Below are 16,326 nucleotides of genomic sequence, written 5' to 3'. Positions count from 1 at the left end.
CTTTTTCCTGAGATGGAATGTAGTGGCAATAGTTGTTTCAAATTCTCCCGAAGCATTCCCCAGGTTCCCTGATTCCTCCCAGCAGGATTTTCTGGATCCCATTTTGGAGATCATTCCTTACGCTTAGTAGCATTACACCTCTCAGGAACCTTAAGCAGATACTATTGATTTCTTGTTAAGGTGCCTGAGGAAGCAGTTAACATATTTTAGATAACTGGGTACTGTGGGGAGACCACTTTCTTTTTCTTTTCTTTTTTTTAGAGCATTTTCTTCAGAGGGACGGTATCTCCAATTAAAGCCACTGACAACCTGTGTGACTTTGGACAGATCATTTATCCTCTTTGGTCTCAGGTTTCTTAAATGTAAAATAAAGGGATTGGACTCAATGGCCTTTGAGGAGCTTTCCAACTTTGAATGTATGTTCTTATGACCATTGGAGTCAACAATGCTCCACTTGTTTCTTTAAGGACCAAATTGGCTAGGAGATTGGAGCCCAGAGAATCCCTCCACTGGATACTTGTCAGGGATTGGATTATATGCCTACAACAGATAATTGTCTCTTTTCTTCCAATAGATCTTCTGCTTCTCTCACAGCTTAAGTTAATTGTTGTTATTAATCATACTGAGGAGAGGTTTAAAACTTAGGGAAAATTAAAAATCATGGGTGGGGAAGACCAGGTTTGTTTTTAATGGAAATTGTGAAATATGAAACCATCTACCCCCATTAGGGAGACCTAACACTGTACTGTCTCTTTAGGGACATTTATCTTTATAAAATTTAGTTTGCACATAAAATGATCATCTTGGTATTCATAGGTAGAGTTGTGAATGTGTGTGAGAGAGACAGGCAGGAGAGCAGAGGGACAGAGGGCAGAAGGGAAACTTTTTCTCCCGAATTTTTTTCTGTGATTTTTCAGTTTTTGAAAACCAAAGGAATTCTCAGTTTCTCCCCCCCCCCCACCTTTACAATCCTTTCTGCACGCCATTGCCAGGTATGTCTATCTGTTTGGGTTTTTTTTTTGGCAGTTGGGGTTAAGTGACTTGCCCAGCGTCACACAGGTAGTGTCAAGTGTTTGGTCTGAGGCCAGGTTTGAACTCAGGTCCTCCTGACTTCAGGGCTGGTGCTCTATCCACTGCACCACCTAGCTGTCCTGCATGTCTATCTTTTGTCCGTGTCCATTCCCAACTTAAGATACTCAATGGCTTACCTATTGTTTATAGAATAAAGTCCAATTTGCCCATCCTAGCATTTGAAACACTCCACAATTTAGGTCTAACAAACAGGATGACAGCAGAAATATTTTTCTGGCCTATTGTGTTTTATGCTTCTATTAATACATTGCGATATTAATGCAACTAAAGTGGATGGAGTGTTGGACTTAAGAGTCTGGAACATCTGAGTTCACATCCAGATTCAGACCTCCTAGCTGTCTGACCCTTGGGCAAGTCACCTAATCTGTCTGCTTCAGTTTCCCCATATGTAAAATGAAGATAATAGTACCTACTTCCAAGGATTGTTGTGAGGGTCAAATGAGACAGTATTTATGAAATGTTTTGTAAACTTTGAAGCTTATAAATGTTAGCTGTTATTATAACTTTTCATTATATATTGTTTAACATATTATGGCTGCAATTATGGCTAATGAAATGTGACTGTGTGTAGCAATTTGCATTCAAGCACCTAAGTAATCTTTCAACATTTCTGCAACATCAATGAACAAGCATTATGTGGCAGACACTTTACTGGGTGCTGGGGATGTAAAAATGCCCATCCCTGCCCTGAAGGAGCTTGTAGTCTATGAGATAAAATAATATGTACACAGACAGTACAGAATACATCCAGATGAAACTGTTCACATGGTAGTTCTGGAAGGTGATTTAAAGACCCTTCACTAAAGCCCAGCTTTGGGCCTCCTGGTGACCCTGGGTTCTCCAGGGCTTTGCTGGTATGCTATAAGATCTGGCAGCTCTTACTAAGCTTGTCAAGTTTTAAGTATGGGCCCCAATAATGCCCAGCCTCATTAAGTTAAGAGACTTATCACCAGAACGTTGGCCACCAGAGGATACTTTTTTTTGGGACCTGAACAATTCATGAGATCATTTATTAAAATGGTGAACCATTTTGGTCTGTGCTGGAAGAGACATTGCTCATGCTTATAAAATCTCATAAATGTTGAAGTTGATTTTAAGAATCAAAGACGTGGTCTAAATCTCTTGTCTTTACTTTCGGGTCCTAGAAGTATAATTTAAATTTGTCCTTTGGGACTAAAGAATCCTTCCAATTTGTTACCTCTTCCAGGAGCAGGGCCTTTCCCAGGGATCATTGACTTGTATGGAACCGGAGGTAGTCTCTGTGAATATAGAGCCAGCTTGCTGGCTGGACATGGTTTTGCCGTGCTTGCTCTGGCTTATTTTAGATTTGAAGATCTCCCCAAAGAGTTGATTGATCTACATCTGGAATATTTTGAAGAGGCCCTGGACTACATGTTGCAGCATCCAGAGGTATGGGTATGAATGTACAGTCTGAGCCTGGACCAAATGAGATTGGGAGAGGGAGGAGAGTAGGATAAATATGGGAACATAAAGATTTATTTATATATCTTTATATATATAAGATATATGCCACATATATCTTATATATAATATGTATCATATATATTACATATAGGTATATATAAATATCCAGAAGTTCCATCAAGAGAATTGTTTTGTGGTAAAACAGTGAAGGTTCCTGAGGCAATTTTCACATTAATCTCTCCAATCCCTTGGGACATCATTTAATCATCTCCCTTTGGAACTCTTGATTGTAATAGTAAATACCTTTCCCATCTTTGATCATTCTCTTTACTCCAACAGAACTAAAAAAAAAAACAACCCCCAAAACACACGAAAAAAACAGAATAAAAACCAAAACTAAGCCTAATCCTCAAACTTTCTCAGCTCATTCTAAACTTCAACATTCCTGATACCATTCTTATGCAGCTATGCCATATTTCTGTATTTATCCTTTATTACCACTTTTGCTTTCATCTTTTGTATGATTCTTTTTTAAAAAATACAATTTGGTCAATGATAAGCCGTGTCAATCTTTCAAAAATGCCCTCTTTTTCCTCATTATTGTATATTGTTTCTACATATTCTATGTAAAAGAAAGTTATCATTGTGATGTATTAGGACCCTGAACTTACTCTTCTAAAATGATGCCAGCTGTATCTCCTTGGGGTTCCGGGCATCCCTGAACGACTGGAGGTGCCTTCCTCTCATGCTATTGGCCCAAGCCTCCATTTTGATGATATTAACTGCTAGGGATTAGCTCCTCAGGTGCTTTTAACCAATTGGCATCAATTAGCTTTTAGAAGCAGATATTTACTTCAAAGATATAGCAAGAATGGAAGTGCAGTTATGCCTTCTACATCTTGATTTAGAGGTTTCGATGTCACAGGTAGGCAGAAGAAATTAAATAGGAATTTTGGGGGAGTTTTGCGGAAGCTGCAGAGGACACACGAAGGCCAGCAGATGACACAGAAAAAGTTTAGAAACTCAGAAATGCATAAACTATATGTATAGTATTGTATAATATCAACATATTTTATCTTTTAATACCATAATAATTCAGGCTTCTCTGGTATGAAGGGAGGGCCAAAAAACTTTATGCAGATTTTCCAGATCAAGGGGTCACCTTGCTCCTACCCCCTGAGATAACTGTAGGAACATTTCCCCCCAGTACTTTAGGGCACATTCTCTCCTGTACTATCTTGGTCTCTGAAGACTGTGCTCAAATTTAAATCCGTCTCTTTATACTGCTCCTCTCACGTCTGGTGGCTCACCATTTTGACCTTTCGCGGCTCACCGGGTCATAGCCATTTCCATCCTTCCTTCGCCGTTGTTCACATCCCCACTAGGCAGGGAACAGGAAGAGTAAGGGACTCCGTGTTGCTGTTCAGTGCCTTTGGAACGGATCCAGTTCCATCTCCACAGCTGTTCAAAAAAGTTCCTCTTCATCGCATAGTTAGCAGGACACAACTAGTTACAGAATGTCTCTGCACGCTCCAGGCTGGGGAGGGAAACAAGGCCCTTCTGTTACATGTCCATCATCATGCTTTTCTGGAAGCAGTTCCCCACCCCCGCTCCCAGTCTTCCACAAAGAGACCATATTAGCTGAGTGTGCTGCTCATGCTTCCCAGTCCATCATTACACATGTTCGAAATTTTAACCTTGATTGCTCCAAAACCCCCTCCTGGGCTCTGTGGAGTTTGAGGGCATGGGACTCTACCTATCCTGTCTCTGAACCCTTTGAAATCTTCTTTCCCATAATCTAGTCTGCATAATCAGACTATGCAATGATTTCTTTTCTTCTGAGATGGAGTGATGGCTCCACAGGGTTCCCATCATTTCTTTTAGCAACTTATTTTCCCTTGTTGGTGAGAATCAGCTCCAGAATAGCATTTTCCCTTGTCATTTCTTCTGCTTTTGAAGGATGAAATTAACAATAAGACAAGCCAAAAAATTATCAGCTGATACTTCTCATAGTTTTTAACAGGGAGAATACTTTAACAGAAGATGCACAGGTAATTGAAGTCCCTGGTCACTATCACATCATATTTCTGATCTATTTCCCAAAGTCTTCATTGATTTCCTTTTTTTTTTGTCCAAGTACTCTTGAGTATATATTTTTTAAATCATTGGTACATTTTATTTTTACATAGATAATTCTCAATAATACCATCCTTCCATAATATGCATTCATAGCAAGCAACTATGATTGATGACACAACACTTTCTACTCTTATAGTTTACCATTCCTTAAAAGAAGGGAAATGTCTTTTAATCTCAGTAATCAGAAACCAATATTTATTATTTTATTTGATCAGAATTCTGTAGCCTTTTAGTGTTGTATTCAGTTATATTAATGTGGTCATTGTGTATAAGGGCAGCCAGGTGGGGCAGTGGATAGAGCACCAGGCCTAGGGTCAGGAAGGCCTTATCTTTGTGAGTTCAAATCTAGCCTCAGATACTAACTATGTGACTCTGGGCAAGTCACTCAGGTCTGTTTGCCTCAGTTTCCTCACCTGTAAAATGAACTGGAAAAGGAAATGGCAAACCACTTCAGTATCTTTGCCAAGATAACCCCAAATGGGGTCATGAAGAGTTTGACACAGCTAAAAAACAGCAACAGTCATGATGTATGTTCTTTTTGTGATTCTGCTGTCTTTATTCTGCAACAGCTCGTAGGTTTCTTCCAGTGTTTCCCTGAATTCTTCATATTTGTCATTCCATATGGTACAATTGTATTTCATTGCATCACATACCACAGTTTGTTTAGCAATTCCCCAATTATTGGGCATATAATTTGCTTTCTACTTTTTGCTATTACAAATGCTGCTGCTGTAAATATTTTGAGACACATGGAACTTGTCTTTCTGTCATTGGCCTCCTCAGTCCTTGAGAGATTGCTGAATCAAAATGTATGAACATTTTCATAACTTTGCCCATACTTCCAAATTCTTTGCCAGACTGGTTGAACCAATTCACAACCAGCATAAAGTTAGTGTGGCTTTCTTTCCATAGCCCCTCCAACGCTATTTTATTATCTTTGCCAGTTTGATGATGGGTAGGAAGTGATACCTCATACTTGTTTTCTTTTGCATTTCTCCAGTTGCTAGTGATTTGGAACATTTTTTCAAAGGTTGTGGATGATTTCTTTTTAAAACTCTTCACATCCTTTGATCCTTTTTATCTATTAGTCTTATAGACTTATGTTAATTCTCCATAGCTTTTTTAGATCTCAGACTTTTATTGGAGATATTTGATGCACAGATTTTTTTCCCCAGTTCATGTTTCTTCTTTCTTTGGCTTCATTATTTGTGCAGAAATTCTTTAATTTTATGTAATGAATATTGTGTATTTTGTCTTTTATGATATCTTCTATCCTTTATCTGATACAAATTTTCCCCCTCCAACCACAGTTGTAGAATCTTCCATTTAATGTTAATTTTTAAATGGTATAACTTTTTAATACTTAGATCATTTATCCATTTGGAATTAATTATACTCTGATATAAAATGTCAACCTAAACCTATTTTCCGCCAGACTGCTTTTCATTTTTTTTCAGTAGTTCTTATTGAATAAAGAGTCTTTCCCCTGGGCAATTTGTTTTCTTGGGTTTGCTGAACAACGTATTATGTCACATACTAGGTCTTATTTATCTTGTCTCTTCTACGAATCTACTTAATAATAATAATAATAGCTGACATTTATATGGTGCTGTCTGTCCTCCCAATGCCATATTTCAGTCAAGTTGTTGTTCAGTCAGATTTGACTTTTCATGACTCCATTTCAGGTTTTCTTGGCAAAGATACTGGAGTGGTTTGCCCTTCCTTCTCCAGCTCATTTTACAGAGGAGGAAACTGAGGCAAACACAGTTAAGTGACTTGCCCAGGGTCACATAACTAGTAAGTGTCTGAGGTCAGATTTAAACTCAGAAAGATGTGTCTTCTTGACTCCACACCTAGCAGTCCAACTACTGTACCACCTAGCTGCCCAGTTTTAGTCAGGGGTTTCAACCTAAAAGTCTCAGTCAAAGAACTAGGAGGTCAGATTTTCTTGTATTAGGATATCTAAATTCACCCTGTTTGCTACCCATATTTTTTACATTTTTTTTTTTTGGTGAGGCAGTTGGGGTTAAGTGACTTGCCCAGGGTCACACAGCTAGTGAGTATTATGTGTCTGAGGTCCGATTTAAACTCAGGTCCTCCCAACTTCAGGGCTGGTGCTCTATCCACTGTGCCACCTAGCTGCCCCTGTTTTTTACATTTTTATAAAGATATCTGAGGCCTTGGGCTTTATTGCTAGCTTCCACCTTGGACTTTGACTACTGTGAATTACTGGGTCACTCTACTACTGTTCATCCTATAGAGTATTCTCTGTGGTATCTAGCTTGTTAAAGATTCATTTGAAGTTTTCTCCCTTTCCCTCCCTTTCAACTTAAAGCTGTTGTGATTACATTTTCAAATAAGTATATTTTGATTTAATTATTTTTATGTTCCATTTGTTTCTAACTATATTACTACAACAATCTCCTTTCTTCTTCCACCCAGTAAACCATTCCTTTAGAAATAAAGGAAGGAGAAAGAGAGACAGTTCAGCAAAAGCATCTAACACAACAATGTCTGAAAGTATATGCAGTATTCTAAATCCGTAGTGCTTTTGCACTGAAGGGAAGGAGGTGTATTTTTTCCACTCTTTTCCAGGGCCCACCTTGGTCTTTTTAACATCAACCAGTCAGTCAACAGGAATTTATTAAGTGCTTGTACTATGCTAATTACTAGGGTTACAAAGAAAAGCAAAAGATAATCCCTGCCCTCAAACAGCTCACAGTCTAAGGGGGAAACTACATGCAAACAGCTATGTACAAACAAGATATTTACAGAATAAATTTTTTTTTTGGCTAGGCAGTGGGGTTAAGTGACTTGCACAGGGTCACACAGCTAGTGTCTGAGGCTGGATTTGAACTCAGGTCCTCCTGAATCCAGGGCCAGTGCTCTAGCCACTATGCCACCTAGCTGCCCCCATTTACAGAATAAATTGAAGATAATCAATGGAGGTCATTGCAGTGACTGAATTCTGATGTTTTCCTTTACATTATTGTGGTTTGCTCTCAGCGCTAATATACAGCATGGTTTTTTGTGTACGTGTCTTATTTGGGCTGTTCCTCTGAGCTGTTGCTGAGCCCCTCCTTCTAGGTGAGTGAGACCTGCAGAAGGTAGTACTCTTGACATAACCTTTGAGGTCCCAGGATCCCCTCCACACCATTAACGTTAAGTGGATTGGGAAAGGATTCTTGTGGATGGTGGGATTTTACTTTGGACTTGAAAGAAGCCAAGGAGCCCAGGGGATGGTAATGAGATGGGAGAAAATTTCAGGCATGGGCGACAGTCATTGAAAATGTACAGAATCAGAAGGTGGGGTGTCTTGTGGGAAGAAGAGCAGGGAGACCAGTGTCACTAGATTACAGAGTGTTTTCAAGTTATTCAGGGCTTTGAATGCCAAACAGAGGATTTTTACATTTCATCCTGGAAGTGATGGGAAGCCACTGGAGTTTATTGATCCGGGGAGTGACATGGTCCAACCTGTGCTTTAGGAAGATCAATCTGATAACTGAGTGGGGAGACCAGTCTGCAGGCTATTGAAATAATCCAGATGGGAGGTGATGAGAACCTGCATCAGAGTGGGCAGTGGCAGAGGAGAGAAGAGGGGGTATTGAGAGATTTTAATAAGATAGAATTGACTAGACTTGGAAGCAGATTGGATATGGGGGGAGGGGGAGAGAGTGAGGGGTGGAAGGTCACAACTAGGGAGGGTGGTGGTGTTCTTGACAGTAAGTTGGGAGGAGTGGAGAGCTTGGGGGGAGGGATAATGAGTTTGGTTTTGGACATGTTTAAGATGTGTAAAAGACATCTACAGGATTCAATTTCTTTTTATTGTTTTTCCATTCACATTGTTGTATATTGTTTTCCTGGTCTTGTTTCGTTGACTTGGCACCAATTCATAGAAGTCTTCCCATGCTTCTCTGAATTCTTTATGTTTGCCATTGCTGTTTTTGCACAGTAATATTTAATTATATTAATTTGCCACAGGTTGTTTAGCCGTTGTAGACATCAACATCATTTCCACTTCTTTGCTACGTAAAAAGGGCTACTAAAAATATTTTGTTATATGTATGACTTTCTGTCTCTGACCTCCTTGGGGTACATTCCTATCAGTAGGCTCTCTGCATCAAAAGATATGGTCATTTTAGTCACTTTTTTAAAAAGCATATTTCCAGATTGCTTTTCAGAATGGTTGGATCAATTCACAGCTCCACCAACATGTATTAATGTCAGGTAAATGTATTTTTGCCAGGTCTTGTTAAGTGTACTCCATCCCTAGCCAGGGATACATCTTTCCTCTATTTTAAACTCTGGTTGAGAAAAACAAAACCCATAGATTAATAGGGTATGGTTCTGGGTTAGGATTCTAGTACCTTAAGCAACTCAAAAAACCAAGGTAAAGTTGAGTCCTAGATAAATTTGAAGACTAGGGAAGAACGCCAGCATAGGGAAATAACAAAGGATCCAATTACTAGAACTGGGCTATCAGGAAGAAGTTTTAGTCAAGAGACAAGGCAAGACCTGTTCTTAGAAGTAGGGTACAAAATCACAGTGGGATCAGCAAGAGGGAAGGTAAGCTAATATCCAGGTGTAGGTACAGGTGTGGTACAGGTCCCAGTGGTCATATCACCCATCATTCATATAGAATTTGAATCAAGGATAGGTCAGGGACCAGGGGAGGCTAAGACAGGGGCCAAGACCCTTCCCTGAAGCAACAAGTTGAGTACTAGAGAAGAACCAAGCCTGTGGTTATTTGAGAAAGAGAAGTTGAAATCAGAGTTAGGATGAGTTTGAGAGTAGCAACCAGGACCTTTTGTTTTTTGAGTTAAATGTAATTTTAAAAAAAAGATATATTTGTTTTTTAAAGCGTAGAGACTTTTTTGTTTCAAGTTCTCTCTTCCTATCCCTCCCCTACTCAATGAGCATGCAACAAGAATAAAACCCATTACAAATGTGTATAGTTATGCAAAACAAAATTTTGTATTAGCCATGTTCTACCCCCTCAAAAAAAAGGCAAGAAAAAAGAAAAATATGTGCTTCAGTCTGCAGTGTGAGCCCATCAGCTTTCTGTTTGGAGGGAGATGGCATGTTTCATCATGCATCTTTGGAATTGTGGTGGACCACTGTGTTGACTGCTGGCTAAATCTTTCCAGACTGATTATCTTTAAAATATTGCTGTTATTGTGTAGATTGTTTTCCTGGTTCTGCTTATTTCACTTTCCATCAGTTTATACATATCTTTCCAGATTTTTCTGAAACCATCCCCTTCATCATTTCTTACAGCATAATAGTATTCCATCACATTTAATCAGTTTCCAATTCTTTGTCACCAAAAAAGGAGCAGCTATGAATTTTTTTTTAGTACATATGAATACATTTTCTCTTTCTTTGATCTCTTTGAGGTAAAGCCCTATGAGTAATATTGCTGGGTCAAAGGTCACAGTTTTATAGCCCTTTGGGCATAGTTCCAAATTGTTCTCCAGTATAGTTGGACCATTAACAATGCATTAATGTACCTATTTCCCCACAGTCCCTCCAGCATTTGTCATTTTCCTGTTTGTCAACTTAGCCAATCTGATGGATGTGAGGTGATACCTCAGAGTTGTGTGAATTTGCATTTCTCTAATTACTAGTGATTTAGAGCATTTTTTTCATATGACTGTTGGTAGCCTTGATTTCTTCCTCTGAAAACTGACTATTCATACCCTTTGACCATTTATCACATGGGGAATGGCCCTTATTGTTGTAAGTTTGACTCAATTACCTGTAGTTTTAGAAATGAGACCTTTAGCAGAGAAACTTGCTACAAAGATTTTTTCCCCTAATTTACAGCTTTTTTCCACCCTAATTTTAGTTACATTGTTTTTGTTTCAATTGTTAACCTTTCCCAACAAGATGAATTGTGTAAATGGACTCTCCTTATGAAAGATCTTTCTCTGAACTCTCATAGCACTTTATTCCTAATCTTATATATTATGTTCTTTTTCTAAAAAAAGTTTTATTGATTCTTTTAAAATTATTTCCCAAAACCGTACCCTGACTCCCCACAGAACCCTCCCTTTTAACAAAGAAGTATAGTTAGGCAAAATAATCCAACCTTAGAGGTTTACCTGTAGTCTACCACCTGTCTAATAATAGGAAAGAGGTATATATGAATTATTATCAACCCACTGAAATCTACTGGTCATTGCACTGAACTGAATTCTGATGCCTTTTAATGTTATTTTCCTTTACATTATTGTGGTCATTTGCTGTCAGCTCTGATACATAGCATAGTTTTTTTTTGTGTGCATGTCTTATTTAGGCTGGTCCTCTGAGGACAGCCTGTTGCTGAGCCCCTCCTGGAAACTTTTCCAAGTGAATTGAGACCTGCAGGAGCTAGTACTCTTTTGGCATAGCATTTGAAGTTCCAGGATCCCCTTCTTACTGAGGGAATCGAGTGAATTAGAACAGGTGGTAGTGGGAATTGAGTGAACCACACTAACTCCATCTTGGGATTTAATTCTGGAGCTAGCTCAGTCCCCTTTCTAATCAAATATGGATCTGTGCCCAATTTATGTCTTGTGAGAAAACTTTATTCAATTATAGGAATTGTAAACTTTATTGCATTGTTTGAACCTATCCCTTCATGGCTGGACCACCTCTACCTGCTAGAGACCCTTAACTAAGGATTTAGGTTATGCCTGACCAGAAACCCAGTCAGATCTGAGGACTAAAGCAAGGAGTTCCTCACAATTATACATCTTAAGCAACTCATCTGTCTTATCTGAAAAATGACCTTATTCTGGTCAACTAGTTATTGTTTCCATGTTTCTTTGATTGAATAGAGACACCTCTTTTTCTGATTTCAGGGAATTGTACCTGTTCCCTCTCCCTTTCCTATCTTGGAATGTCTTTAATCTTTCCTCCGATTAGAAATCAGATTACCTAATTTTGTATCCTGGTTAACTGTTTTCTTTTAATTGTTTTTATTTGATGAATTGTTTTAATGCATAAAAGTCTGTCTCCTCCTGTATTTGGTGTCTAGTGCCATAACTGAGGGGCCTGGTCCTGATTTGTTAGGGAATTAGCATGTATTGCTTAGTAAATCAATATACTCAGAAGCTCAAACCTTTGTTTTCTCAGTCATTTCATCCTTTACCCACCACAAAACCAAAATGAGACAGCTAGGTGAAAGTCCTGTTTTGATAAATTTAGAGAGCCTCATGAGCCTTTCTAATTACTTTTTTTTTTGGCTATAGCAATTCATGAAACAGTCCCTTAATGTGTTATGTATTATGTGTTGGTGGAAGGAATAATCACAAAAGTGAAATAACAAATTTTTTAAAGTATTGAATTCTTACCTTTTCTTATTTCTTATATCATCTATTAGTTTGTGCCCTACTGAAAGTCAAGGGCCACGTTCTTTCCCTCTGTCTTCTAGCTGAAGATGATACTTTGCTATATGCAGAAATCTGTCTGTCCCATGTACTACAGTAATAGTTATTATTACTACAGCAACAATTTATTGTCAACTATAGTTTACAGGCTTTATTAGGGTCTCTTGCATGAGCCAAGGTCTAAAACCGAAGTCTGTACCTTGGCATAGTAAGTGCTTAATATTTGTTTACTGGCTGACTGACTGACTTATATGAGGCGTCATCAGCATAGTTGTGTGACTTCTTTCAGCTCCTTTCAAGCAACACATGAGTATTCATGAAGAAGACAGACCGTAGGACTATTCTATGGTTGTAATTAGCAAGGCATATGTCACAATAGTCCAAGGAAATATAAGATTGAAGAGCAGAGGATGGGATATAATTATATTGGTTAACAACACTGTGAAATAGATAATGCAAGCATTTTTTGTCTCCATATTACAGATGAGGAAACTGAGTTTTAGGTTGAGTGATTTGTCTAGGATCAAATAGCTAGTAAATTTCAGAGGTAAGATTCAGACCTAGGACTTTTTAAAAAAATTTTTTTAATATAAATTTATTTATTTTTAGTTTTCAACATTTACTTCCACAAGATTTTGAATTCCAAATTTTCACCCCATCTTGCCCCTCCCACCCCAAGATGGCATGCATTCTGAATATCCCTTCCCCTAGTCTGCCCTCCCTTCTATCTCTCCCCCTCCCCTTCCCCTTCTATTTTCCTATAGGGCAGGATAGATTTCTGTGCCTCATTTCCTATATTTCTTATTTCCCAGTTGCATGTGGAAACATTTTTTTTAAACATGTGTTTTTAAAACTTTGGGTCCCAAATTTTCTCCATTCCTCCCACCCCACCCACCCTCATTGAAAAGGCAAGCAAGTCAATACAGGCCATACATATGCAGTTATGCAAAACACTTCCATAGTAGACATGTTGTGACAAACTAACTCTATTTCCCTTAATCCTATCCTGCCCCCTCCCCATTTATGCTATTCTTTCTTTTGACAGACCTAGGACTGTTAATCCCAAGAAATCACCTTGTTATTTCTTCTATTTTTGACTGCTAGAATGGCTTTATTTCTCTCATTCTCTCTTCCATCAGGTGAAAGGCCCAGGCATTGGGCTGCTTGGATTCTCCAAAGGGGGTGACTTGTGTCTTTCTATGGCCTCTTTCCTGAAAGGTGTCACAGCCACTGTGCTTATCAATGCCTGTGTGGCCAACACAATGATCCCACTGCACTATAAGGAAATGACCCTTCTTAATACTGGATATGACCTAGAGAGACTCAAGCTCACTGAGTCAGGCCTTGTAGATCTTGTGGATATTTGGAGCAACCCATTAGAAAAGCTCAACTGCCGAAGCCTCATCCCAATAGAAAAGGCCCAAGGGCCTTTCTTGTTCATTGTTGGTCAAGATGACCACAACTGGAAGAGTGAATCCTATGCATATATGGCCTCTGAACGACTACAGTCTCATGGTAAAGAAAAACCTCAGATCATCTGTTATCCAAACACTGGGCACTGCATTGAACCCCCTTATTTTCCTCCCTGTTTAATATCTGTGCATAGGATGGTGGGCCAAGGAGTGATCTGGGGAGGTGAGTCAAAGGCTCACTCCATGGCACAGGTGGACAGTTGGGAGCAAATTCAAACATTCTTCCAAAAATACCTCAAGGGTGAAGACTCTACCTTCCATAACAAACTGTAGTGTTTTGATCTTAGGACTGCCATTGTTCTGGGCTGGGCCTGATATAAGCCAATCCTCTGGTAATTCATCATTTGATATAGGAACACAAAGACCTGAGTTCATATCTGGCCTCTGACACCCTGGGCAAGTCACTTAACCTTGTTTACCTCAGTTTCTTCATCTGTAAAATGAGCTGGAGAAGGAAATGGAAAACTACTCCATATCTTTGCCAAGAAGATTACAAATGGGGTCACAAAAGTTGGACATGACTGAAAGGACTGAACAACAACAAAAATTGGAACAAATTGAGACACTTGTGGGTCATTAATCAATAGTTAACAAAAGGAGATTTATTTAGGAATAGCAGAGAAAGATATTCAACAAGGATAGGCATTGAGGACGCTTTAAGTTGATTCAGCTAAATGAGGCAACCTAGTCTGAGTTGACCATCTCTTCCACCAGTCAAACATCAGGGAGCAACTGATGGCAGATTTGTCCTCTGGCCACCAGGAAATGATGTTAAGAGCCTGAGCCTTTAGTCCCCTGAGCCAATCCAGTCTGAAAGGTAGTTTCAGTACCATTTAAGAAAAAGCTAGCATAACTTGCACAGGGGTAGGGGTTAGGATATTGTTCCCACCATAGCCATGATTTCATGACCGTGGGCTCCATGCTACCAAGAAGAATCCTTTTTATATGACGTGAAAGTGTTGTGTGTCTTGCTCTTAGGGTATCAAGATACTACAGTATTTGATAACAAGCAAGTAAGCTCAGCTCCAAGGGTGTTCCTCCCGGGACCCAAGAATGTTTGACTGAAGTATTTTCTTCATCAACACATAACACCAAAGAGCTCCAGTTATATATCACCATAACTGTACTTCCAGAATAAAATACATATGTATTTTTACTTAGTATATTGCTATTGCTATGTTAGTATATTGCTGCGTGTTACTAAGAACCTTGTATCTTTGGGAAAACTGGAAGGCAATCTTGTAGAAATTAGTTCTAGAGTCTAAATTTTAGACCAACATCTCACAACATATACCAAGATAAGCTTAAGATGGATATGGGACCTAAACAAATTAGAGAAGCAAAAAGGAAAGATCTTTTACAACTATGGATAGAGGAAGAGTTCATAACTAATGGACAGAGAGAGGAGCATAGAAGATAAAATGGACAATTTAATTATATAATAATTTTAACTAGCATTTATATATTATAGTGCTATATATTATATACAATATTATTAACATTGCAGATAACATATTAATTATATTTATACAATATTGATTATAATAGTTATAATACTTTTTATGTTGATATATTAATTACACTTAAGAATACCAACAACTGTTACCAGTACTGGTCTGGTTAGATGAGTGAGATGGTTTCTTTCAATACTAAAATCTATGACTGTGTGTATCCCTGTAGAATGCAAGGTCCTTGAAGGTAGGGACAGTTTCATTTTTGTCTTTACATTCCTATATCACTTTGTACATAAAAGATGCTTAATAAATGCTTATCAAAATGATTTTAATTTGTTGAATTGAACTTTTATTTTAAAATTGAAGAAGCAGGGGAAGCTAGGTGGCGCAGTGGATAGAGCACCGGCCCTGGATTCAGGAGGACCCGAGTTCAAATCCAACCTCAGACACATACCACTTACTAGCTGTGTGACCCTGGGCAAGTCACTTAACCCCATTGCCTAGCCAAGAACAAAAACACAAAAACAAAACAAAAATTAATATTGAAGAAGCAAAAGACTAGAAGGAACAGGAAATAGTTTTGAGGTCCCGCACCTTTAATCTGAGTTTCTGGATTCTCAGGTTAAACTGTTTCTACCCACATCATTTTGCCTTTCTATTTTCACTGCCTTCTGTTTTGAGATCCAATGAGAGTCTTATCTCTAGGTCCATTTAGAAATAAACAACAGCAACAGGAATAGCTCCCATTTATGCAGTGCTGCTTTGGAGTTCAAATCTAAACCTGGACCTGGGTTCAAATTCTAGCTCCTATTTATTATCTGTATATCCTTTCTTTAACAAAGATGTGTTTTGTTTATATAGAGATCATGTGTTCTTTCATCATTACTGCTTCTCTTCTTTCAGACTGCCCTTTAATTTCATATATTTGTCTTTTCAATAAACCATTTTGTCTTTTCCTTCTTTGGAGAGACTTGACATTGTGGATTTGAGTTTTTCTATTCTGCTTATTTCTTCGTGCAGGCCATGGATTCTGCCATTTGGTCTCTATTAGTTTGTTTAAGATTCTGATTTTTCTCTTGAACCATTCAGATACATCCTGCTGGGGGGTTCCATGCTTTTTTGGGAATCCACAGGGTTCTTGGTTTCATCTGGTTGTTGTTCAAATGTTGTTTATCATTATTGGTTCAATTTCCTTTGCTTTGCAACATTTATTTAGAACCATCTTCCCTTATGTTTTGCTATTTTCTCTGTTGACTTCTCTGCTTGTTCTCTTGGTTTTTCTTTGTATTTCCCTATTACTTATTTTCTTCCTCTTCCCCTTCGATGGTGAATCCCCAGGAGCTGGACTTCTGAGTTATGTTTTCTCCTTTG

At 38.5% G+C, this 16,326-nt stretch overlaps 2 protein-coding genes across 6 annotated transcripts in view; both read left to right on the top strand.

Moving 5' to 3' along the window:
* Positions 1–16,326, top strand: part of LOC110208345 (prostaglandin reductase 2-like) — a 544,334-nt gene that overhangs the window by 65,485 nt on the left and 462,523 nt on the right. The gene's annotated exons all lie outside the window — the stretch shown is intronic.
* Positions 1–16,326, top strand: part of LOC144454093 (acyl-coenzyme A thioesterase 6-like) — a 33,731-nt gene that overhangs the window by 528 nt on the left and 16,877 nt on the right. Inside the window, exons 2-3 of one of the 3 annotated variants that reach the window (XM_020986332.2) lie at positions 2,300–2,502; positions 13,169–15,281. In XM_020986332.2, coding sequence (XP_020841991.2) covers positions 2,300–2,502; positions 13,169–13,774 — 809 coding nt within the window. In that variant the 3' untranslated portion in view covers positions 13,775–15,281. Of the gene's footprint in view, positions 1–261; positions 397–2,299; positions 2,503–13,168; positions 15,282–16,326 lie in introns of those variants that run through there. The other 2 variants (XR_013485449.1, XM_078151482.1) reach the window with 2 other exon arrangements.

Source organism: Phascolarctos cinereus, unplaced genomic scaffold (assembly GCF_003287225.1).
Source record: "Phascolarctos cinereus isolate Bilbo 61053 unplaced genomic scaffold, phaCin_HiC Scaffold_3;HRSCAF=262, whole genome shotgun sequence".
Classification (NCBI taxonomy): Eukaryota; Metazoa; Chordata; class Mammalia; order Diprotodontia; family Phascolarctidae; genus Phascolarctos; species Phascolarctos cinereus.
The sequence above is the reverse complement of the archived record's forward strand: the minus strand, read 5'-3'. Positions and strand labels throughout refer to the sequence as shown.